Source organism: Spermophilus citellus (genome assembly GCF_964194105.1).
Source record: "Spermophilus citellus genome assembly, chromosome: 2".
NCBI lineage: Eukaryota > Metazoa > Chordata > Mammalia > Rodentia > Sciuridae > Spermophilus > Spermophilus citellus.
The window spans coordinates 53,195,765-53,222,145 of record NC_138183.1 but is presented as its reverse complement, the minus strand read 5'-3'; the positions used below and the strand labels follow the sequence as shown (position 1 = coordinate 53,222,145).

Genomic DNA, 26,381 nt, shown 5'->3' with positions numbered 1-26,381 from the left:
GCTTTGGACTAAGTTTATTAACTTCTTACCTATAAAAATATATTTCCTATGTACAAAGAATATGTATGCAGTACTTATGGTAGTTTAAAAATTGGAAACAAATGGAAGTGTGCTAGTTAAAGAAATTGTGGTTTGTTGATACCATAGAATACTATACAACCATTTAAAAGAATGAGGTCTCTCTATTGAGTTTTCTGATTTATCTTGTTGAATGTAAAAAAGGAAAGTTGTGCAGTAATGTCTGTAATGATCTCGGCTTTAGAAATCTCTGTTCTGAAGTGTGTGACATGGTCTCAAGGTATTGAAGGACATATATCATGCTGGTCACAGTGATTACCTAATACAGAGCTGGAAGGGACTGAATGAATGAGAGGACTTTCATTTTTTTATTCTATATGCCATTATAGTGTTTTCAGTTTTTTACAGTGAGTACATATTCCTGTGTTAGTAGTATAATTTAAAAAATAAAATGTAAAAGAGAAAACTAGATTGGGTTAAAGTATATTACAGCTCCTCCTCAGAGCCCTGCACCAAGCTTTCCCTCTGTCCATCTTCCCTGGAGGAGCCTGAGCCAAGTGTGACTCAGGAAGCTTTTCAGCACTACCCCTGGGTTCAGCCCGCCACTTTCTTTCTCGACTACAGCAAACACCATCTTAGCCTAGAGAATCAGCCTGAGGGGGCTGGGAGAAAATATTGACCCAGTGAGCAAGGAACAGCTTCTAGCCAGAAACCCCTGAGAGCCCACCTTTCTTTGTCTTTCCCATGGATGGCTTTCGGCTTGACCCTTCCGTCTCCCATGGGGGCAGAATCCTACGAGCCCAATTCACGGATCTTTCCCTCCGTTTTACATTGCTAATAATGGATGTTAATCTTGAAAAAAAAAAGTTACTTAGTGATTTTTTTTGATACACTGAAAAAATCCTATCTCAAAGGTTTTTATGAGGAGTACAAGAGAAAATTCTAGAAACACCTACTCAGCACTGTGTGGGATTTGGTGATGTTGGTGCTACTCTTCCTTATTACCTGTTATGGTTTGAATTGTATCCTCCCGATTATTTGTGAAGTTGTAACCCCCTCAAAATATGTCTGGGTTTGGCTTTACAAAGGTAATTAAGCTAAAACAAGGTCTTTTATTTTGGGTTCTAATACAACAAGACTGATAGTGTCATCAGAAAAAGAGATCAGGATGCAGACCCCTTCGCTCTAAGGAGACCACATGAAGGCATGTGGGGGTGAGGGAGCCATTCCCCAGGCAGGGAGAGGCCTCAGAAGAAACCAACTGTGCCAACATCTTGATCTTGGACTTCTAGCTCAAGAATTGAATAAGTATATATTTCTGTTATTTAACAACACCCCTGCCCAGTCTATGGAACTGTGCAAAGGAAGCCCTAGCAAACTAAGATACTACCTTTCTTCAACTTCCTTCCCTCTTGTGACAAAATATTCTTTCTGGTGGACTAAATTGTTTTCAAAAAGTGGAAATTAGAGTGCTTTGAAATTCTGAAAATTAACCTTACTCCATGACATTGGGAGGGACTTATGAGAGCTTTGCCAAATGACAAGTTCCAGGTATTCTACAACAAGAGCATGGGACCTCATCCCTAGCTGACCTGCAGATTTCTAGTGCCCCTTCCTTTGGAGAAACTATAGAAAAAAAAAAAAAAGACTTTCTACACCAGGCCCAGTTCTTAGGCTGGTATTCCGTCTTTGACCTATACAAGTTGACTCTTCTTGGCCAGATAAATACTTGTTTGGAATTGCGGTAGAGTCTAAGAATCATATCCCAGGGAAACAATCAGTATTTACCATAAGAAGTCTAATTTAGAACAAAGCTAGGACAAATGTAGAATGGAAACTAAACTAGCCACAGGATGGTGGTCCTTGAGTGTTTCTTCTTTTTGGTATTGGGAAGAATTTCTGTACTTAGAAGAAAAAAAAAATCTTCTTTAGGAAAAAATATTTTCAAAAACATGCTAATTTTGTGTATTTAACACACAGGTTGTATGATTATTATTACTATTATTATTACTATTTATGAAGAAGCTAGCTAACAAAAGAGAACAATTTTTTTTTCAGGAAAAAATACTGAATGACTTTTATTTCTATGAGGACGGAGGTCCTGTGCAACCTAGGATAGCATCAATACTAAGTAAGCTTTGAGTGTCTTGCAAATACATTAATCTCTGAATGCACACACACACAGCATGCTATGTAGACAACTGGAGGCTGATGTGGTTCAAAACACATCATTTCTTTTTCACTAGTTAAACACTGAGCATTTAGAATAATGGTTGAAAATATTCACAGCAATTACTCTGGGAAAAAAACCTCATATTTTATGACTAACTGTTTTATCATTTGTGGCATAAAGAAATAAACATTTTTTAATGATTCACAGATTCCTCCATTTGGTGGACCTGGTGGCTATAGATCTCTCTGCAGTGCTTGGTCAGGCAGCTAGCCAAGTTTATTGGGTGCCCCCCCAACTCACCCCAGTAGGCCAGGCCTTCTGCTTTTCTTCTCCCCTCAGCTTTCTCCTGACTGCTGTCCACATTTCTTGCCTTCTTAATGCTTTTCCTGACATGTCTTTATTGAAATCTTCCTAATTTCCCCTACTTTTCCTTTCTCCTTAATGTGTTCTCAATTTCTTATCCTTTGCCTCAACCCTTCACTCTCCCAGGAGGGGTCTGGTATGAGCACAATTCAGTGGAAAGAACACAGGCTCAGGAGCTCTGTTACATACTAACCCTGTGGTTTGAGCAAGCTCTTTAACTTTTTGTAGCCTCAGTTTCCTCAATCATAAAGTGGAAATCATAGCAATGCTCATTCTAGACTACTCCTTTACAGAAAGGGCAATAATGGAAATACACGAGAGATACTCAATAATTGTGGGTTTTTTCATCCGTGTTACCTTTGCAAAGATAAGTAAGTGGCAGCTTTATAGAAACAGGGATAGGTGAAGCAAAGCCCAGCGTATCCCATCAGCATCAACTGCAGTTCATATATTAAACACATTCTTCCAGAAGATCTGAATTCCCATCCAAAGACAATTTCTTTCTTGTCTGTGACGTTGTCATATGTACTATGTAGCTCCAAATTATTGGGAAAGATAAAAATAAAATATATTGACATGACTGGCTTCTGCTTGATGGCAGCCTTCTGATATATTTCCCCCTAAATTGATGATGGTTGGTTGGTTCTAATCCAGCCTCATCCCATAGAGACCTTCAGAGGGAGTATTGATGATAGTTGAAAATGGTCTTTGAGTGACAGGAGTTGGCTTTCCTGGACAAAAGAGTCATATCTTCCAGCTCGATCAGGTGATGCCGACTGACAAGAAATCAAAGAGCCTGACACAACTATGTTGTTCTCATGTGGATTCATGGCTAATGTCAAGCGGCTTCTTTCCCAAGGCTCTTTTCCTAAGGCTGTTAGTATGAACAGGAAGGCCTGTGTGGTCAGCCTAGAATGATACTGCGATCGTCCCTCGCCATGAGACACTCTAAGTGAACACTGAGCTAGACCCTTAATGCATATATCTCTTCATGATGCCAAATTGCCTTGATGGATTTTTGAAGAAAATGAGAAATCATTTATCAGTTAAACTTTCAACTATTGAATAGAATTGAAGGGCGTGTCTGTCATTTTCTAGGGAGATGGGATAGTTAAATTGAGAAAAGCTGATATTGAGCCCCATTTCCCAGCTAGCTTCCTGACCTTGTGCACAGAGCCTCTCTACACCACAGTCCTCCTTACTGAAAGTGATAAAGACCAAGCATGTCCATCAAAGGGCTCCTGGCAAAGTTATAGACTCATAGGATATTACAAAGAGAGAGGAATTAGTAGTGTACTTTGAGTGTTTGCCATGTGCAGCCATATTGCCTAATGACTTTTCACCTCCTAACTCACTGAATTCTCATGACCTCCTTGAAAAACTAGTACAACCCCAATTTTATAGATAAAGAAATTGGAAATTTTAAGAGAAAAATAACAGAACTAAAAAAAAAGAGGTGGTCCTGCCAAATTTGTAAATGTCAAAGGCCATAACACAAGAGGATATATAAGTGATCCACATTCCTATTCAGCAAATAACAAAACTGAAACAGAAAAAGGTGAAGGCACAAGCATTTTATAGCATATGCTTTTAATGAAGAGATATTCAAATGAGTTTACTGTAGCAATTCTAATTCAAGAGTAGAAATATGTGAATGGCTAATAATTACCAATGTGCAAATTAAATACTGCAGAAAAAAGCAATACAAGAATCTCTGATAAAAATCAGCCAATTTTCTCTCCTTTGAGCCTGTGTGCCTGTCAAGGGGATATAAATTTATTTTAAGTCTCTACTCCTTAGAATCTACTTTCCCAAATTCTGATTTCTGAATTTCGTAAGACTTATGTCGGCCTCTAGTGAACCAGAAAGATGCTTGAAGCAGGGGTTTGACAGTGATTTAGAAAGAAATTACTACTGCAGATCATCCCTTGGCAGAGCGCCCTATGGAATGAAACCAAACGAGCTGCCATACACAGGTTGCTAACAGGCAAATACCTGCCTCTGCTCAGCCTGGCTTCCATGAGCCTAGGGATGATAAGCAGCACCAATTCTTCTGATTACACCAAAATGTGTTGAAACTCAGAGGATAGAAACACTTGGAATTTTTTCCTCAGAGAGGTCACTCACAGACCTCTCTGCTGACTACTCTGAGCCAGGGCCATTTAGTGAGTTAACTAGCTTTTGTACTGTACTGTGATTCTAGGAATCTTGTCCTTTGTGTGTTTTGCTTTGTGCTTAAGAATTCCCTTCCTTTTCAGAGGATTTGTGAAATTTCAAGAGGTTATCGTTGAGGTTTGGCTGTAATTTTCTTGAGGATCTTGCTATGAGCAGTAGCCATCATGGTTCTTGGAAAGTGCTGCGTTCAAATTTCCACTGGGTTTCCAGTGAAAGAGAGTCAGTACACAGGTTAAAGAAGCATTTTTTTTAAATTTTATTTTTGGTTCCTTTTCCTTTTAATTTTCACTGAGTAAATGAGCTTTATAACTCTTGAACTTTCATATCCTACCATGTGTCAGACTCCTGCCTCCTTTCCCTAAGCAGTATAATTATTAAAACAAACAAAAACCTCCTTCCTTCCCCTGATAGAAGTTTTTTAATGATATATCAATCAGTGTATTTCATAAAGTATCAATTTACAGCTTTTTTATATTTCATTTTCTTTCTTTAAAATGGTGCTAGAAATTACTTTGAATTGTTATAGACAGTGAAAATAATTTAAATAGACCTCTGAATTCTCATAGAACTAGAGTTTGAAAAATGCTTTTAAACTGCTTTCCTGGCAGCTGCCATGATGTCACACCTGGGTCATGAAGGCCAAGCATCCAGGTTTCTAGCACTCCACCCCAGTTTCATCCAAAAAGCTCTGATTGTCCCTGCTTTCCTTATTGGCATCCTGTGTAAGATTTCTGGAGTAGGAAGGAATGGTTCTGCAACAACTAAGAAATCTTCTAGTTTCTGCATGATTTTTTTCTAGGGAAGAAATCCTCTATCTTATATCTTTTTGTATGATTATAATAGACAGGAAAGTGTTTCTTACAATAAACTGGTGTGTGCTTTCATAATCCTGTTTGACTGAACTGAACTGAATTGAATTGAAGACTCTGTACAAGGCATTGCCCTGGGAATAAATGAAAATTTAAAGTTTATAATAGGATTTTCTACTCTCAAATGTTTTGAAATTGGAATAAGAAAGAGAAAATAAACAAAAATAGAGTTATAATCCAATGCAGAATAAGATAAGCCATAAAAGAAAAACAGAAGGGGAAAACTCAGAGGACTTTCAGCCTATTAATCCTGCCTTTTCTAAACAAGCAGCAATCTCAGATAAAATATAAAATGATAAAATCAATCGCCTAGCCAGGTTCCAAAGCAAGATAAAAATGTCCATGGACCAAAAATGGAACATGAATGCAAGATGAACATTGCCGATATCACAACTTTGGGGCTCTAGGTTTGGAATCATGCAAAGATTGGAAATATGCAAAGAATATGAGCCAGGTAGAGAACTCAGTATCAGAAGTGTAGACAGACTCTCTGTTGAGAAGAAAAACTGAAGAATTAGGTGATGGTAGGGGGTGAGTAACCTGTTGCTTAGGGTCAGAGCATTATCTGCAATTGTGGGTCTAAAAAAGGCTGTTTGGTGGATGTAAATATCACACCATGAACTGAAACTCCACCAAGCCACACTTCAGTTCTGGGACCGCACTTGCTGTTTCTTCATTATGGATTAAAACCCCAAGTTCCAGAGTCGTATCTGATTCTAGTTTTGGGGCTGTGTGAACACATGGAGATAATCATAAACCATTAGAACAGGTAAGGGTAGAAATGGAAGGGAAGACAACAACAATAAAAAAATCTTTCCACTAAAAGTGAGCATGGAAACAAAAATTCCAAAACACATGAAAGAAATATAATACCAAGAAAGTCAACAAAATTCATACTTACTCCAGAAAGAATTGTGTGAAACAGTTTGACAAAACTGATTTATTCATGAATTCTGATAATTGTGAATTTGTTTACACTCTGACATTTATTTGTAACCCCCAAATCATACTTGCAGCACATTTATGGTCATTCACGGACAAGGGAAGGGCACAGAAAAACCTGAGTAGCCAATGTACATGTTCCAGCTGGGTCAAAGAGGGTGATGTTCAACTCAGCCTTCTTGTTTCATACCTCATAATGTTTAAAAAAAAAAAAAGGTGTCCTTTTGTAATTTGTTTAGTGTTAGAATTTCCACATCTATTTTTGTTCTTTTGGGTACTTTCTGTTTAAAATGGTCCCCAAGCGTAGTGCTGATGTGTTGTCTAGAATTTTTAAGCTATTATGAGCCTTACAGAGAAAAAAAAGAGTGTTAGACAATTTTCCTTCAGAAGTGAATTACAGTGCTATCAGACCTGAGTTCAATGTCAGTGAATCAGCACTCTCTTTTAAGTAAGGTGTCTTTAAATAGAAATACACATCAAGCAAGGTTATGAATTGATAAGTTGACTAAAATGTTGTCAACATTTTAAGGAGTTAGAATTCTTCTAGGAGCAATGATTTAGGACTTACTGATTTATATTCATGGCAACTGTAACGAATAAAGCCACCACAAATACTGAGAACTGACTGAGCAACAAATATGAAATATAAGGAATAAATTGAGGGAGGCAGAATATAAGCAATAAATAGATGGATAAAGAAAAGAAATTTTCTTTATCCTAGAAATTTTTCATGAAAAAATGTAGCAACTGAAATAAAAAATCTCCATAGATAAGATCAATTCCAGACCAGAAACAAGGAGAGAATTACAGAAAATTTGAAAAATTTTTATACAAAATTCTGGAATATATAATATGAAAGAGCCCTTAAAAGATAAAGAGAGTGAAGGAAAAGTTCCAACATACATCTAATAGAAATTTCCCAAGAAGATGGAGGGAATGGTATTTATAATATTCCAGGAAAAAGGGGAGATAAGATTCCTCAGACTAAAATCGCCTAATCTCATCACATGAGGAACAGGAAAAATAAAAATAGATTCCCGGAGCTATATTAAGACAGTCCAATGTTAAGAATAAGAGGGAAATTAAAAGATATCAGAGAAAAGACAGATAGTCACAAAAGAATGAAAATGAGGCTAAAGGTGAAGCTTCTCAGTTAAAATGGTCTAAAGATAATGAGTTAATGTCTTCAAAGTACTGAGAACATTACTGTCAGTGTAGAATTTTGTACCTTCCACTATCAAACACATCCTGGTATACAAAGATGAGAGTTTAGTACCCACAGGCCTTTGCTAAAGTAACTGTGCTACAGGATGCTTGAGGAAGGAAAAGGAGGACCATAGGAAAGGTAGATACAGAAGAAAATGGTGGTAAACCCAAAAGGGGTGTGAGAGTGTGTGTGCATGTGCATTGCTGCTCCTCACCAACACTTCTGATCCTCTTGTCCTACTGAATGTCTGGGGCACTGAACTTTTCCGGCCCCCTGAAGTTAGGTGTGACCACATAAGCTACACTGGCCACAGAAATCTGAGTTGCAGTGATGTATGTTACTTTCGGAATGAAACAATCCAGGGCTAGTGTGACCATCTCCCATGTCTTTTCCTTGCCCTAGTGACCAAGAGGCCTATGTGTCCTAAAAGCTTGCTTTTCAAGGGACATTTGAGGTCTAGCAGCAGCCATATATCAGCTTGATTTCTGTGAGAAATAGAGAATCTCGGGTTCCATTCCAGGCCTGCAGAATTGGAATCCAGAGTTTAACAAGATCCCCCCGATGACTTGTATGTACATTCAAGTTTGAGAAGCAGTGTTCTATCAGATGGTACACCCTCTTCCTGCTGTACCACCAAGTTACCTTATAGGTGACAAGGAAAAATGAAATCTTTGCTGTGTTAAACCAAAGAGATTTGGGAGATTATCTGCATTTTCAGAAACACCTAACCTATCCTGATAGCTGTGGTCAGGGGTGGCAAGCACATAGTCCTCCAAATATATCTATGCCCTAGTCTCTGGAATGTGGGGATGTATATTACGTTACATGGTAAAGAGGAAGTTGCTGATATAATTAACGTTATAGACTTAAGACAGGGAGAATGTTCCAAATCATCCACATGGGTTTAATCTAAGCACATGAAACCTTAAAAGTAGAGAACATCCCTTCAACTGGAGGCATAAAAATTGTGAGCAAAACAAATCAGAAATTCTAAGCACCAAGAAGGCATTTTCATGCACTATCTCTGGCTCTGAGATAGAGGGGACAAAGGAAAGAATCACAGAGAGGCTTCTGGGAGCTAATAATGGCCCCTCCCAAATGACCAGAGAACTATAACCCCAGAGAACTAATTTAGTCAACAAACTAAATGAATGTGGGAGAGGATTTATCTCCAGAACCAATGTAACTTGGCTTTCCAACACCTAGATGTGAGCCTTGGGAAACTCTAAGCAGACAACTATTGAGCTATGCTCTCCCTAGACTTCTACCCTACAGAATTGTGAGATAATGTGTGTGTTGTTTTGAGTGCCTAAGTTTATCATTTGTTATTTCAGCATTAGAAAACTAATAAATCTACTTGATTTTGTTTTTATGGAATATTTGGGTATTCAACACTGTTGTATTTGGGAGGAGGAAAGAAAAATAAAATTTAGACTTTGAAAGAATTTAAGTAGAGAAGAATATTTAAAATTTTAAAGTATACATTAAAAGAATAGAAATATAATCTCTTGCTTCTTAGCTGAAGAAATACTAGAAAAATTTTTAAAAAACTTACCAATTTAATAGAAGCAAAGAAAAAGATGGTGAACAACAACAACAAAAATACAAAACAAGACGGCTTGTTCAAGCCTAACACAATAGTACAGAAGTTTTCTGAAGAGAGCGCTTCAGCTCACACCCCCAGAATTCTGCATGTCCCTTTTGCTCCATATACTTGCCAATGCTTGATAGCATAAGACTTTTTAATTTTTGTCCAATCTTGTGGGTGCATTCCTGGAATATACCCAATTTGCTCATAATATATTTTATTGCTTACATACTTGTGATTTTGTTTCCTAATATTTTGTTTAGAACATTTCATTTACATTTATGAGTTATTTGCTTTCTTATACAGTCCTAATCTGCTTTTGATAGAATGAATTGGGAAGTGTTCCCTCTTTTAGGGACCTCTGGAAGCATTTGTTTTAGGTTAGGGTTGTCTGTTCAACCTTGCTTGTAAATTCAAAAGTAAGGTATTTTCTTTATGGGGAGATTTTTAATTACTGGTCGAATTTCTTTGAAGGCTCTCAAAAGCATAGAATGGTGTAGTAGTCAGGAGAATGAACTTTGGAACGAAACTTCTAGGTTCAACCTCAGCTCTGATTTACTGTATACAGTTATCTAACCTCATGGTGCCTCAGTTTATTCTTCTATAAAGAGGCTTATCAGGTTGTAAGGATGATGTGAATTGACATGTATGAGCATGTAGAATACTGTCTGCATAGTAAATTCTATATAAGCATTTACTTTTGTTATTTCTCTGTCTTTAATAGTTTTATTTTTTCTCATGTCTAAGACTGATTTCAAATCAATTGGCTTAAAATAGGGCATACTTTGGATTACTATCTCTTTTACTGACTGTATTTGCATTTGTCTCTCCTTTTTCATCCCCAATAGTGTTTTCAATTTCTTGTTTGTTAACGTTATCATTTATTGAAGTTTGTCACAAGTTTGATTATTTTATTAGTCTTTTCAAGTAACAACTTTTGCCTTTGTTGAGGCTATAACTTCTATATTTTTGGTTTATTTGATATTTATATTGTTTTCTTTTGTCTACTTTCTTTAAACTTACTTTAGTTTTTGCGATTTCTTGTTCTTTTTCTTTTCTGTTTTGTTTATTTTTCAGAGCTAGAGATCAGACCCAGGGCTCCATGTATACTAGGCAAGAGCTCTACCAACTGAGCTATACCCCCAGGCGACTTTTTCCAGTTTCTTAGGTTTGATGCTTAGTGTTTTAATATTCAACTAAAAACTGTTTTGGTTGCATCCCACTACATGATAAGGAGAATTTTTATTATTATTCAGACCTAGCTATTTTTCAATTTCTATATGTTCTTCAAGTCATAAGTTATTTACAAGTCTGTTTGCTAAATTCTAAATATATAGGGGTTTTAATATTTCTCTGTTAATCTCTAACAATTGCATTGCAATCTTTTTTTTCCTGGTACCAGAGATTTAACCCAGGAGCACTTAACCACTGAGCCACATCTTTATCCCTTTTTTATATTTTATTTATATAAAATTTATTTATTTACTGCTGAGTCTTGCTGAGTTGTTTAGAGCCTTGCTAAGTTGCTGAGGCTGGCTTTGAACTCATGATCTTCCTCCCTCAGCCTCCCAAGCTTCTGGGATTATAGGCATGCGCTGCTGCACCCATCTTGCGCTGTGATTTTTACAAGTTGTCTTTTAATTCTGTTTGAAGTTTGCTAAGACTTTAGTTTATGGTTTCACATCCAGGTGTTCTTAGAGAACATTTATTCTATGATCTGGAGGTGTGGGATCTTGTACATATGCACATAGAGCATTTCAAATGTAGTTTAGAAATCCTACTTATTCACTGATTTTTTTAAATTTACTTGGAAGGATGATTTTTTAATCTGCTTTATTAATTTGCTAATTTCTCCTGTGGTCTATTTGGATTCGTTTTGGACCAGTATTAGATAAACAGTAAATCTCATTTTATCTTCCTGGAGAAGTTAACCTTTTTTCATAATTTAGTGACTATCTTTCTCAGTATTAATAATTTTTGCCTTAATGTCTATTTTGTCTAACATAAATATAGCTAATACACCTTTCGTTTGGTTATGTTTGCCTCTTATTCTTTTTCTATTTCACTTTTGATCTTTCTCTAGCTTTAGGCTAATGAGTATCCAATGTAAACATTATTTTTAATTGTAATCTGATGATCTTTGCTTTCTTCAGTCTATTTGCACACAGTATGATTACTGATAAAGTCAGATTTATTTCCACCACCTTATTCTATGTTCTCTAGTCTGTTTTCTAATTATTTTTATTTTTTGCTTTCTTTGAACTAATGACAGTCTTTTTTTGTTCTTATTGCAATTGTTTCTCTTCTGGTTGAAAAGTTATATATCTATTTCTGTTCTCTTAATGGCTACCCTGAATTCTAATTTATACCTTAAACATTAAAGTTAGGTAGTTATCTATACCTGCCTATCAAATAATTCACTTCTCTTATGACATTTTAACTCTGATTACTGCCTTTATGTGCTATTGTTATCAAGTGTTTTAGCTCTATTTTTATTAAACCTATGGGTTAGATGTTTTAGATATTTTATACAGTGAACATTTTATTTAGCCAGCAGTTCATCTTTATTAATGACATAGATTAGACACTTTTTATAGTCAATGTTTAATGTAGATATGTATATACTTGAAAATATTTCATTTTCTTTGACCCCATTTTTGTTTTTAGATAATAGATCTTTAAGGGTCATTTTCTCTCTGCCTAGAGTATATTTTTAAGAAATTCTTTTAATGAAGGTTCACTGGAAGTAATTACTCTTGGCTTTTTATGTTTTGTATTTTGTATACACTAATATCTGTATTTAGTGTCTTTTCTTATTTGATTCTCATTAGTATTCTGACTCTGAAGATTTGTGTTTTTAACTATTTCTAGAAAATTCTACAAAATTATTTCCTTTATATAATCCATGTCTTTTTTTGTTCATATTTTTTGTATTTTTGTTTCTATGTGCTGCATTTTTCTCTGTGTGGATCCAGTTTGGTTTATGTTTGCTCGCTTGCTTGTGTTATCCTTTTTTATTTGTTTTCCTTTTACCCATGATACAGGGGACTTCCTGCATACTAGGCAGGTAGATGAGCTACCACTGAACTATAACCCTAGTTCCCATTTTATTTTATTTTATTAAGAAATTATATCTTAGAGCAACAAAATTAAACAACAAAAAAAAAAAGGCAAAAAGTTCCCACATACCCCTTGTCTACCGCATGCACAGCTTTCCTCACTAGCATTATCCCTTTCCTGAGTGGTAAAATTGTTATCATCGATGAACCTACATTGACACATCATTATTACCGCAAATGCAGATTTTATATTAGGGTTCACTCTTATGTTTTATATTCTGTGGGTTTAGAAAAATTGATAATCATATGAAGTCACCATTATAGCATCATACAAAAGAGTTTCACTTCCCTAAAAATCCTCTGTGCTCTGGCTGTTCATCTACATCTTTCCCTTAACCCCTGTCAACCACCAATCTTTTTCCTGTCTCCATAGTTGGGACTTTTTGAGGAGATGAGTGTTTTTACTTTTCCTACTTTATTTATTCTTTTTCTAATGGCTTTGCCTTGGAGTCTTCACATTATAAGAATATCTCAGTCCTGTTCCACAAGAGGATAGACTTCACCCCCTCTTCCCTGTTCTTGCTATTAAAATGGAAAATTCTGAACCTCCAGGAGCTAACAGATTCTACTGTAGAATCTGCTTCTATACACTTCATCTCTAGATTTGTGCACCTAACAATTTTTAAAATTTTGATTTTTTTACTGAAATCTAGTACTTTTGAGTTTTCTGTAGTTGGAGGTTTCCTCAGAGTATCTTGTCTTATGTATTGTCACAAATGCAAGTCCCTTAATCCATTCTTTGATAGATGTTATTTAGTATCCATTTCATGTCAGGCTTAGGATATGACACAGTCTTTCATGTTTTCATGGTTTCAAAACGTAATAAGTCCAAGAAGGTATGCACAGGGTGTTAGTTTATCCCAAAGGGAGTTTCTTCACATAGTCTGCAAATAGGGAATTGTCAGAGAAAACCAAGTAGTGATACTAGAGCATTGAAGGAGTCAGGTGAATAAGAAAAGCCATATTAGATAATTCAGTCAGAAAAGGAGAGCATTGAGGGAAAGGCAAATATTTCTATATAAAGTGTGGGCCAGGTGGTGAGAAACTTGAAGAAGTGAGGTTAGAAAAATGGGCAAAACTAGGTCAGCTACCCACGGAAACTCCCTGAAATATTTGTTGTATTGGACACAATATAGAAAGGAGAAAAATGAACAGAGGCACTAAAGTCTCAGCATCTGAAAGCAGCAATACCAATGACTTGCAGGATGAGAATAGTTTTTACATTCCTTTTCCTTTGCTACCTTGTATAGATTCTACCTTAAAGGGAGACAAAATAGGAAGGGGAAATGCCTCTGTCTAAAGATAATCCTCCAAATTTGAGTTGTCTGCCACCTTGTCTATAATTCTGTCATTAAAATCAAGCTTGGCTTTTATTGGTCTCAGCATCTTATTTGCTCCTTTAAATTTTAGGCATCATATGAAGGCAAGGATGATCACTGATTCTTTATGATAGAATTTGGTAAGAGTCTCTGAGGTTTTTGGACATATGCAAAATATTAAGTTATTGAATGATTAAGTGGAAAGCATTATTAATCACACAAACCTTACTCTAGATATGTTTAATCAGTTTGCTTTACCTAAGTGCAGACTACTCAAGGAAATGGAACTTCTATAGGAAAAGGAAAGGAAAATTAACTTTGGAGCATAATGTTCTTCAGGATGAGGCTGGTGGTGCTAAGAGGCCATACTTCAAGCTTCAAAGGACAACCTAAAATCACTGGGTTTTAGAGGTCATAAAATATATTTCTCGAATTCTTTTTAGTTTCTTAAAATAGGTCCATGCTCCAAGATCAACAAACTAAGAAGTATGAGCACATATGAACAAAGTTGAATGTTGTCATCCATTAAACTTATAACCCAGTAAATTTGGCACATGATATTGTTTGATTAGACTCATATGTTAAGACATACGTATAAGTCACTTTAATTAAGCTTATATTTAAACAACAAAATTAAGTAGTTCTAGAGGCAGCAAGGCATGGCTTCTAACATTTAGTTTAGAAAGTTATTATTATCATACCTATGATGAAGCTTTCAGAACCTTGAGGATTCTTCTTTTACAGGATTATTTTTATGCAGTATTAACCATAAGATTGGGTGTGTACAGTAGGAATTCTGACCTAGAAGTTGGAAGGAGACCAGGGAAGGAAGAGAGAGCAGATAATTAAACTCTTTGTCATTTGTAATCCCACTTATTTTCTTTTTTCCAAAGACAGTAAGGAAAGACCCAGTTAGTCTTCACTGGTGTCCTATAACAGTCTGAGAACACATTGCTCCCTCTCTTTAGAAAGTTACCACACAAAAGAGCATCTGACTCTTGCCAGCAGGACTTGTGTTGATGTTCAAGGTTAGTGTACTACCTAGAGAGGAATTTGGGTGAGAGGGTCACCCTGTTTTATTCCATTGATTGAAGAATAGATGTCTTTCTCCATAGATTAAGGCCTTCTCCTAGTGAAGAAGAGCCTCCAATCCTAGTATCATTCTTCAGTGAACTGATCTAGAAGTGATAGTGATTTAAATGGTTTTGCGGAAATTGACCCAGGTTAGCTAGGCATGGTGGCACACACCTGTAATCCCAGCAGCTCAGGGGACTGAGACAGGAGAATTGCAATTACAAAACCAGCCTCAATAACTTAGCAAGACCCTGTCTCAAAACAAAAAACAAAAATAAAAAGGGCTGGGGATGTTGCTCAGTAATTAAGAGCCCTGTTACAAAAAAAAAAAAAGAAGGAGGAGGAGGAGGAGGAGGAGGAGGAGGAGGAGGAGGAGGAGAGGGAGGGAGGAAAGAAGGAAGGAAGGAAGGAAGGAATTGACCCAGATTAATATTAAATTGTGCTACAAAAATGTTACCAATGGTGTGCACAGAGGTTTTACAAGTTATTCAGGTGCTCTTACATGCCTCCAAAAAAGAAGCATTGTATATACAATTCCAGGAAAATAGACTGCATTGTCAAGGTTCAGGGAGCGCCAAAAGGAAGCCTGCAGGTCACATCAGGTGGCTCTTTAAAAATTGAGCAGGAGAGAAAGTGATGAGAGAATTCTGGAGTCATCTCCAAATTGTCCAACACAGCATTTATCTTTGTTTTTTACTTCAAAGAAATCTTTTTATTTGATCCTTATAAAGTCAACAATGCTACATTTTAAAAAAATTAAAATATACACTAGCTAATGGCTTTTCAGCATTTATCTGGATTGGGCTAGACCATGCTTTTTTCTATTTTATGTTTGAAGTGACTGACAGAAGAACTACATGTTCTTCAGTTTCCATATTTGAACTCTTTCATAATCTCTGAAGCCTGTCCTTTCCCACTTGTATATAGAAACATAAAGAACTTGTTTTGTAACACACCTGAGCACCAGTGACAGTATTCATTTGCTGACTTGTCTCACTGAACCTTCCCTTCCTGGGACTCTCCACTGCAAATATTTTGTTCCATGCAGTCTGAGAACCCAACACTGTATAATTGTGTGTACTTATAAAATGAAATAGTATGCCACATAACAAAAGGACTCCAAATTATCCCTTCAAATATGTTAATGCTGAGGGGAGAACACTTATTTTAGACTGTAATAAAAAATAGGAAAAAGTCAGAAATGCTGATTTAAGGAAAGATATTGCTAAATTGGAGCAAATTCAAAGAAAGGAACTAAAAATAATAAAAAGCCTCAAGGAATGAATATTTTCGAAATTGAGAGAATTTAAGAGTCTAACATGACAAACTATAACCAGTCTTACAAATACCTCTAGGGAATTAAATTCCAAAAGTCTGCATTGTTCAAAGGAGAAAAAATAAAAGCTCTGAAATAAAAACTACCCAAAGGAAAAAAAGTGAACTTTTAAAACTAAATGTTTTCAATATTTTTACTTAGATCAGCTCCCCGATGCCTGGAGACATTAAAAACTAGCCAGGCAAAGCATTTGTTTTCAGATAATAAGCTATAATGGAGCAAGTAGGGTGGGGTTTCTGATTTATTATATCATACATTTTGTACCTCTAATGTCTGGACCTGAAAGATCACATTACAACAGTTTAAAGCTGTTGAATATACCTGTAACCAGCACTCAGTAAAGTAGGTGCAGAGTAGGGCATATCCAAAGCTTGAATAAATTAGAGTTCTATATTATTTTACAGGATCACAAAATTATAAGGATATTTTATTGAGCATGAACTTGATTCATACTGAGGCATGAAGATGGTTAATGATTCATTTTCACAGACACACATTTCCCTTGAATATGCTACTCCCCTGAAGTACTGAGAGTTGGGAAGTGGGGGATTGGATGATGAAAACAAAATCTGTAAACTTTTCGCACCAAGGGAAAAAAAGGAACAAAACCAGGAAAATTTAAACTATAATATTTATGAAAGCATGGTGCACTGAGCCATTTAATATTGGCTTTGTAAAAGGTCTGTGGGTCTTTTCAAAAAGGAAAAAGGAGTCTTTATCTACCATGGCACCACCCTCCAAACTCCATCACATTTTCTGTTCTTTGCACTCATAGGGATGTATTAGAGATTTAAATATTATGCTCTTGAAATATAATAGAATTGTATCCATACAGACTGTCTAGTCAGGGCAGGGACTATGTCTGTTTAATTTTGTTTTACATAGCAGTGAGCAGTCTTGCACAAATAAATGCTTTTGATGATGATGTTGATGTTAATATAAGCAGGTGGCCAAAATTGGGGGGATAAAGCTTGTTACCTTAACATTAGCACTTTATAGTGTATGTATATAACATTAAGTGTTTAATAAAACTTAAAAATGTCTGGCCATTTTTTGAGTAATAAATGATTTCAGCATACTTTATGTTTCTTAATATTGCCCAGTTAAATTTGTTTACATGGGGGAGGAAATATCAAACTGCCTATTCAGAAACTAGGCAAAACTCCCTACCAAATTTTCCTAGTGTCTTAAATATGTAAGTATTCTTGTAGCTTTATTTTTTTTAAATAAAGAAAGAATTATACATTCCATAAATTAGAAAACTATCAAGATTTAAACTCCTGCGAGATTTAAGAAAACAGAATTATAGTTTACACAACAAAAAAGTAGGACCTCTATTTCATTTATTCAAAGCATTAGTCATATTATTTCAACAAATATTTGAGTACTTGACATATAATAGCCAAAGTTGAATTCCCTTGCCCTCCTCAGATTATATTTTAGTGGAAGGAGACTGACAATTAAAAAACAAAAACAAAAAACAAGAATTACCAGTTCAAAGCCAGCCTCAGCAATTTAACAAGGCCCTAAGCAACTCAGTGAGACCCTGTCTCTAAATAAACAACAACAACAAAAAAAAAAACCAAGCATAATAAATAAGCAAATTTAATGGTCTACTTGAAGGTGTTTTCGTTTTATGGAGGACAGGGCTGAGCAGAATAAAGAGGAATGAGTAGTGGGAGTGGGTTGCAATATCACATAGATCAGAATAGGACTCATTGAGAAGGTGGTATTTGAGCCAAGATTTGATGAGGTGAGTTAATTAGCTGCTCAGAATCTGGGCAAAATGAATTCTAGAGGAGAGAGATAATGCATGTGCCCAGGAGGAGCAGGAAATCCAGTGTAATGGCCACCAAGTGAGTAAGGACAGCAGAAAGTGGTAGGCCAGAGGCAAAGTGGAAGCCAGATCTTTACCTGTGACAGGAGGTAAATCTAATTGTGGAGTCGCCCACATGAGTTATATCAGAAAGGTGACAAGATCTGCTTTAATAGGATTATTCTGGTTACTGTGTTGACAGAATTCTCCAGAAGAGTGAGGGTAGAAGGGAGATCAGTTATAAGTCAGGTTCTGTACTTTTGGAAATAGAATCAACACTTCTGGAAGGCAGTGTACCCAATGTGTGGATACCAATCAGCATCATTGGCATTGCCTGGTGACTTACCAGGGAACAGCACTCCTAGTCCACTGAATGAGAATCTCTGGAGGGCTCTACCAGCTTGGGTTTAAGAAGCCCTCCAGGAGATTTTGATACACACTTAAACTTTGGAACCACTGCTCTAAGTTTTGGGGGCCTGAAAACAATGGAATTGACAGAGACTGGGATGGGGCAGGCTTCAGGGGGATCAGATTTGGTGAGGCTCAGGGGAGAAACAGAGGTCTGGGTGAGTATGTGATGCCTTAAACAGACAGATGGCAAATAAACGGTTGTATGTAGGAGTCTAGAATACAGGAAAGGAGGTTTGGGCTGGAAGTAGAAGTAAAAATCTTCGTTATGTTTCTAATATCTTAGTAGATTGGATTGTGTCAATGCTAACTTACTATTCAGTGGGTTTATCTTAACTTTCAAGGTAAGAAACAGTCAAGTAATAAAACACAGTGAAGAGGCAGCCCAACATCTATTTAAGTATTCTAAGAGACCAAGAACTTTAGAGGGAATTGTTCCAGAGCCTATATCCACTTATTGTAGAAGAACTTTTTATGGTAAACTTTTCCTGTTTCATTAATTTAAGGATTCCTAATATTTGAAGGTTAAAACTTAAGAACCAATGAGATTTTTCTAGTGTCATGAAACAGCTGATAAATATCTGTATGTTTTATCACAAAGTAGTGATCTAGCATTATTGCAGGATAGTGTATAGACTTTATTAAACAATTCTAATTTGTTTTCTTTCACAGTAACTTTTATGGATGGTGAGTGATTAGTACAGTATATACAGTGGTATTGGGTTTAGTAGAATGATTCTATCAGGGGGAAATGCAGTGATAAGATAGTTTTTTTTTTCTAGTGACTACATTGCATATGTTTGGTCATCTGAATATAATTTTCAGTGTTTTCTTGATCCTATCAGGTATTAATATTAACTCTATAAATAAAAGTATAGAATCAGAATATGATACTTATACAATGACACTCATAAAAGAAGTTAAATGAAGCAGAAAAAATTAATAGAATACTTCAATTGCAGAATATTTAAGGACAGAGATAAAGCAGAAGGATGTCCCTCTGAAAGAAAGATATGTTCTTTAAAAAACAATGAAAAATTTTTTCAAATAATGTTTCTCCTGACCCTGAATACATATTCTGTATATTTTTTTCAAAGCCATTTAAAAGCCTTTCATAGGCTGCCACCTTAGCTGCTGAGACATAATCTTTTACATCTTGCCCAGTGAGTAAGTTCTGAGCAGCCTGACCCTCCTTTGTCCCACAGTGTAATCTGATCTACCTATCATCATCAGGGGACATCTGGGATCCATCTTATCTTTCCCACTGGCTAGCTGATTAACCAGAAAATGTTTTGAATTAGATTCATATATGGCAGAACTCCACTGACTGTATGAATTATAATGGGAGCAAATAAAAGGTCAGGCTTTATTTTTGTGTTTTTAAAGAAGAAAGCTCAGACACAGTTAGGATTAAGTGCTTAAAAATTGGAGAGAAAAGCTGTTATATTAAATGGCTGAATAGCAATTCATGGGATCATCTATTACAAAGAAAATATATCTCCACCTAGTAAGGAAGTTCTAGCCTAGTGACCTGATGAGAGCTTTCAAGCCACAGGCGTGTGACAGTGTAAGGAAATGCCTTTGATTGCTTTCTCTTGCTCCATTTCTCCTTCGAATCTTTCTGGAGATGTGTGAGAGGCTGGAACCTAGGATCTTCAGTCCAGTTCCCCTTTCCTGCACCCTGTTTTTGCCTGGTTCAAGGTGAGGGGTAGCACATATTTTCAGTAGCTTTGTCTTCATCATTACTGCCTGTGCACCAAGTTCCACATAAAAATATATAAATCATAATTTATTTGTTTTAACTATCTCCACTGAAAGCTTAGTATTCCCACTATTAACATTAGATAAGAACAGAAATCCCACATTGTATATATTCGATATCTTCTGTATTTATTATACATGAAGGACAGCCATTCTTCCTGGGCAGAACTGTGACTTGTGATATAAAGCAAAGTTCAAAGTAATTAGGACATTTGTTTGTAGACCTGACTTTTAAAAGGCTCAGGGAGTATGCTGGTTTAATAGACCAAATTATAATTAAAATCTAAAAACTTTGTACAAGGTAAGTTTCTATACAAATAAGAGATATCCTGTTGTTATTGTTGTTATATTTATTAGGATATTTGTGGGACTAGAGGCTACAATGACTTTTCTTGTATTTCCTTTCCTACACCCGGAAGATCTTAGATTATTAGGGATTCAATAAATGTCTTGAACTATACTTGAGAAGTTTTGGACTCAAACAAAGAATGTTTTGCCAAATCCTTCTTCCCTTAATTTTTAAGCACGTGTATTTCAAGGGAAATTTAATTCATATGTTTCTGATTCATTTACACTTAAATCATCAAAATGTTATTTTGTAAGAGCTATTTGATGTCCAAGAAGCTTTCTGAACCTGTTTTATAAGTCCTCTTAAGTCCTTTCCTTAAAACAGGAAGTTGCATTTTGCAGAGTATAAATAAACTCATTATAAAGGTTCAGGTTCAGGTTTTAACTCTGAACTCCAGGTTTCAAGTGCATTTAAAATTTAGCAAACTATATATCCCCACCCCTATAAATATATGAGCAGAAGGAGACACAGTAGTGATAAAAGTGAGTAATAGTGTTCTTGAGCATTATTATTCTCAGAGAGATTTTCTATTTATGAAAAATCATAAAACCTATAATAGGTATTCTTCTTAACATTATGAGCAAGTGAATTGCAAACAGGAACATCTCTCTGCAAGCTGATTCTCTATATGTCTAAATATATTTACTGAGTTGGTCACAGAAAAGAGAATAAAGATCTTAATATTTTCACTTTTTTTTTTAATAGTTTTGCCTTTGACTGCCTTTGAGTCTTGTTTTAGGAAAGTGGGATGAATCGACACCTTTTGTTGAATAGGAGGAACTCAAAGGATTTTGTCTGTAATAAGATGAGGTAGTAACATCAATTAAAAAAATGCAGTCCATACTCCTTTCTTGGAATTGTAAAAATGCAGAAAATTACCTGTAGCTCATACTAAGACATCACCTAATTATATTTTACCCTTCTTACTTTAAGGCAAAAGTGATTCAGCCTGACCCTGGAATTCCTTTCTAGCTGGTTCACTTGTATTTATAGAAAAAAAAAAAAGAAGCAAAGGTAATTATGAAAGGGATTTGGGACTATTTCAAACAATTTCTTCAATGTTTATGAGTGCACTTCAGTATTTCTTCTACACAGTAATTGAGTGACTCCTAGGATGACAGGTATTATGCACAAGAAAACACTTGATTTAAACATTATTAAGTAAATTATCAGTTTAACTGTGGAAGTTCCCATACACTGACCAACCAGGGAAACTTGTGAACTGGGTAAAGCTAGGTTTATTAATCCTGCTCAGCAAAAGGTAGACAACATTTTGGACTCTGTTATTGTCTTAAATGGGGGGATTTAGGGAAGTATATGTTCATAGTTTGGAGCTGTGGTTAGTAATAGGGTTGTTTTAGGGAGAAGATAATAAGTGAAGTCTAAGCAGATATTGGTAGAATTTAAATAAGCAAGTTGTAATTTTTTGTTTGTTTGTTTGGGTTTTTTTTTTTTTTTTTGGAATGTGAATCCACAAAGAGTTCATGTTAATTCAAGTTTGTGTTCTTATGTCGGGACATATGGTCTGAAATGAGCTGGTATCAAAAACTAAATTTAGTTTGTGCTGTCTGTCATGGTTTGGTACAATTTCCCTGTTTTGTGATTCATAGCTTAGTTTTGAGGATTTTGTTTTTTTGTTTGATTTTTCACAATAAACAAGTAAATATCTTGTATAATATGTGTACATGTACTATTTATTTGTTTCTGGGTCTTTAGAAAAATTTAACTATCATTTAAGAAATTAATAAGCAATGAATTTGAATGAAATTTTTTCAGCTAATATTTAAAATCACTTAAGCCTATTGAGTACCTATGTATCTACACCTTTGTTGTTTAAATTGTTCTTTTCCATTACAACTATGTTTTATTCACCCTGAGAACACATACAACACTAACAGTAAAATGTCTTTGAGGTTTTATGTTGTATTTTGAGCAATTTCATGTTCATCCTAAATAAGTATCTAATTGTTTATCTCCTATTTATTCTTGCCTAGAAAGAATTTATGCTCCCCAGAATATCAGAGCCTTGTGTATTACTTAATAAGTTTGGGAAGAGTAAAAAATTCCATTTTATAAAATAAAGAACAATGTTGTTCTCTGGATGCTTATAGGAATGTAAAGAGATTTACAGAAAAAGAGAGTTCTCTTAAGAACTCTCAAAATGATAATGTAGTAACTGAGAACTATGAAAGGCCACATGCAAATCCTTTAGAACAATAAGTTATCTAAGAAGCCTCTCTGTGCCTGGATAGTCTAAAATCTTTACAGTAAGAATCATTCTGGAGACATATAGAATGAAATAGACTTGTCAAAAAACCTTTCCAAAGAAGACACAGTATTTGCCTTTTTAAGGCAAAATCTTATCTGCTTTCACTGTGTTTTATCATTTATTAAATAATAGCCATTGTTACTCATGGTTTCACATTTTCAGTTACCCTCTCTGAAATACAGGACAGTGCTGAGGGCCATTACCAAGTAGGAATGACGCATCGAAATTTCCTTGCCAGAGTACCCCATGTTAAATTTGCTGTGACCTTGCCTGTGTGTTTGAGAAAGATGACCCTGCTCAACGACCAGGGTGGATCCAGGATTAGGGTGTGTCCTGCAGTTTGAGGAAGTATCCCGCTCCTTGGGTTAAGGGCGTTCCCAGTTTAAGACCTTGGATTTTAGGGAAGTTCGATGTTGAGGATTATTGCTGCTGGAATTAGGGCGTTCCTGCTGCCTGAGCTCCCGTTGAGTTCTCGTGAGATTCAGAGAGCACTTTGGGAAGAAAGCCTCGTGTAGTAGGTGAATTGCGTGGCAGCAGAACTGGGATTGCCCCAGAACGTGTGTGGAGGCCGGTGTGAGTTCAGGAATAAAGAATTGCTGTTTGAATCTACAAAGCTGTGTGGTGGCTCGTGATTCTGTGCCCAGCCAAGACTGCGGCAGGACAGTCTTATTTTCCATTGATCTCTGCCAATACCTTTTAAAATTTAAATTGAGAGAATCTCTTAATTCTCCAACTCTTTCCTGTGACTTCATTAAATAATCACAGGACTTGCTACCATTTTCTAGGTAGCTTCCACAAGCCAGTAATTGGCCAGAATAAACTCATGAGCCTCTCACAGTGACCTTGAGAGCTGATTAGTATTATTAACTCTGCTCTGAGCATGGGCAAAACAAGTCAGGGAGACCCACGGTATTGCTGCCATACACCCATGTATAAATGACCATCTCTCTTGGGTTCCCCAAGATTCATTCTAGGTACTATGTAGGCTTTAATTCTGAAAAAAATGCCAAACAATACCCCCAATTTTTTTGAATGAAATTATCGTAAATTTTTTCTGCTAGTCATTACAATAACGAATCATTCTAGCTTCCAGTGTCTGGACCAAAGACAAAGGATGCTTTCAGCTAATTCCAGGTTCCACTTAAGATACAAGGAAATGGAAATGCTATCCATGTGGAAGTATTCATGGACCAGTGGACATTTGTCAGAAAATGCATTTCAAGATGGTTACTTTCCCAACAAATATCAACCAAAATAACTATCTCAAACTGGTTACTCTCTCATTTAACTTTAATTAGAAAATTTATTTCCAGGAGATTGTTTTCTCAGCTTTCTTTACTTTGAGGGTCAAATAATCACATGACCTGATATGGGAGGATCCATGTGTAATGACAAGGCTTTTACTTTGTTTTCCACAACTTCCACAAACCACGTAGCTGTTCTGGTTTTCTATTTGGGGCCATCCCCTTAACTTTTTGCTCCCCTCCTCTTATTCTCCAGGACTGCCCACCTGAAGCAGGTGATTTCCGAGCTCAGCAATGCTCTGCTCATAATGATGTCAAGCACCATGGCCAATTTTATGAATGGCTTCCTGTGTCTAATGACCCCGACAACCCCTGTTCACTAAAGTGTCAAGCCAAGGGAACAACCCTGGTTGTTGAACTAGCACCAAAGGTGTTAGATGGAACTCGTTGCTATACCGAATCACTGGATATGTGCATCAGTGGTTTATGCCAGGTAAGTGCTGAATTCTTTCCATTTAATTTGTATGAAGGGTTCTGGTGACTTTGTTTTTGTATGGTACCACTATCTGAATCATTTAATATTACTCTCTAGAGTTTATAAATCTCTCTTCAGAATATAGAGGTTTAATTTATCTAAAAGTTCAAGTGTTGTATTTTGTATTAAGGAAAAGTAGACTAGAGGGGGTTTTTCTTTCTTTCCTGAGTGTCACTTGAATATGGCAGATTATCTTGTATCATTTATGTACTAGACTTTGAAATTACCTCAGCTTGGTTATCCCCAAAGTTGTGTGTGTGTGTGTGTGTGTGTGTGTGTGTGTGTGTGTATTCAGAAGTATCGTCTTTGATTTACCTAGATCTGCAGAATAGCTCAGGTGAGAGTGCCTCTAAAAACTCAAAGTGTAGGAGGACCTGTAGATTCTTCACTGTAACTCCGATTATATTAAAAATCCAAACTGTAGGGAAAGGAATGGCAGTGTCGGCTAGGTTGAATTTCAGCCAGGTTACTCTTTAAAACAGGATATCAAGAAGGACTGGGGTTATAGCTCAGTGGTAGAACATTTGCCTTGAATGTGTGTGGCACTGGGTTTGATACTCAGCACCACATATAAATAAATAAATTACCATCTACAACTGAAAAAAAATAATAAAAAAAGTCCCAGGATATCAAAGAGTTCTGTTTCCTGGTATCAATTTATCAGTCTCTACTCTAACTAGAGAGTGAGGTGGCAAAGGGTTAGTAAGTTTGCATGTACTCACCATCTCTATTTTAAGGTCCACCTTTTAGATTATGATGACACATCTAGTTTTTGGAGCAAGCAATTTTTCTGTGTGCTCATATACTTTTATATTTTAACAAAGTAGACATTTTAAAGAATATTTGCCTTTCCCAAGATGATATTAATTAAAAATTTCTTTTCAGAATCTGTAATATTACAACTAGCAATATAAGAAAAACATAAAAATAAAAATATGTTTTAGTAATTTGTTTTACATTCTTTTTAGAAAATATATTTTGTTTTTTGTTGAAGTTGGGACACAAATCTATTTTATTTTAATGTGGTGCTGAGGATTGAACCCAACGCCCCGCATGTGCTAGGTGAGCGCTCTACTGCTGAGCCACAACCCCAGCCTGTAAATTCTTATGTTTACTTAAAACTTAAATCCATATTCTGATGTAAAACAAAAAACTAGTACACATTACTACAAGAAATATGAAATGTCAGGCAAGTTGTTACATATATAAGAAGGGAACAGGTATACTAAGACTTTGTAAGGGTTAAAATTGGGAGACAGAGAAATTGGCCTGTCCAAAAATTTCCAAGATATGAGAATAGAGATGATGTACACATATCTGAAGTTTTCTTTATATACAAAATAGTTGAATTTCAAGTGTAAATTTGAATATAGAAATTTACTACTTTTAAACTAGCAAGGGCTTCAGAGATCATCTAGTCAACCCCTTAAAATATATTTGAATAATACCATTTGTGATATTTTACAAATATTTGTAGAATTATCTGTGATTATTTATAGGAATCCTCCTCTAGGACCCTCAGTGAGATTAACATGGACTTATGGCATCTGCAAAGGCTTCACCACAGGATAGAATTGTAAAGCACATAGATATAGAAAAAGGCTACATTTTAGAGAATGGCAAATAAAAGAATAATATTACTATGTGTATGGACTCTTTGAGTAAAGCAAGGAAGATTTTCATTTTGTAAGTGAAAAAAAAGCAAGGACGAGAAATTTGCATGATATTCTGAAAGTTATGTGGTTGGTCAATGGCAGAAATAGGACTAAATTTTGGGTCTTCTAATACCCAGTTCAGTGTTGTTTCTGTTATATTA

At 35.8% G+C, this 26,381-nt stretch overlaps 1 protein-coding gene across 3 annotated transcripts in view; it reads left to right on the top strand.

Annotated features, from left to right (window-relative positions):
- LOC308639887 (ADAMTS-like protein 1) overlaps positions 1 to 26,381 on the top strand; it is a 384,577-nt gene that overhangs the window by 70,984 nt on the left and 287,212 nt on the right. For all 3 annotated transcript variants that reach the window (XM_081278265.1, XM_081278264.1, XM_081278263.1), the window contains exon 4: positions 24,287 to 24,523. In XM_081278265.1, the coding sequence (XP_081134391.1) occupies positions 24,287 to 24,523 (237 nt within the window). The remainder of the gene's footprint in view (positions 1 to 24,286; positions 24,524 to 26,381) is intronic.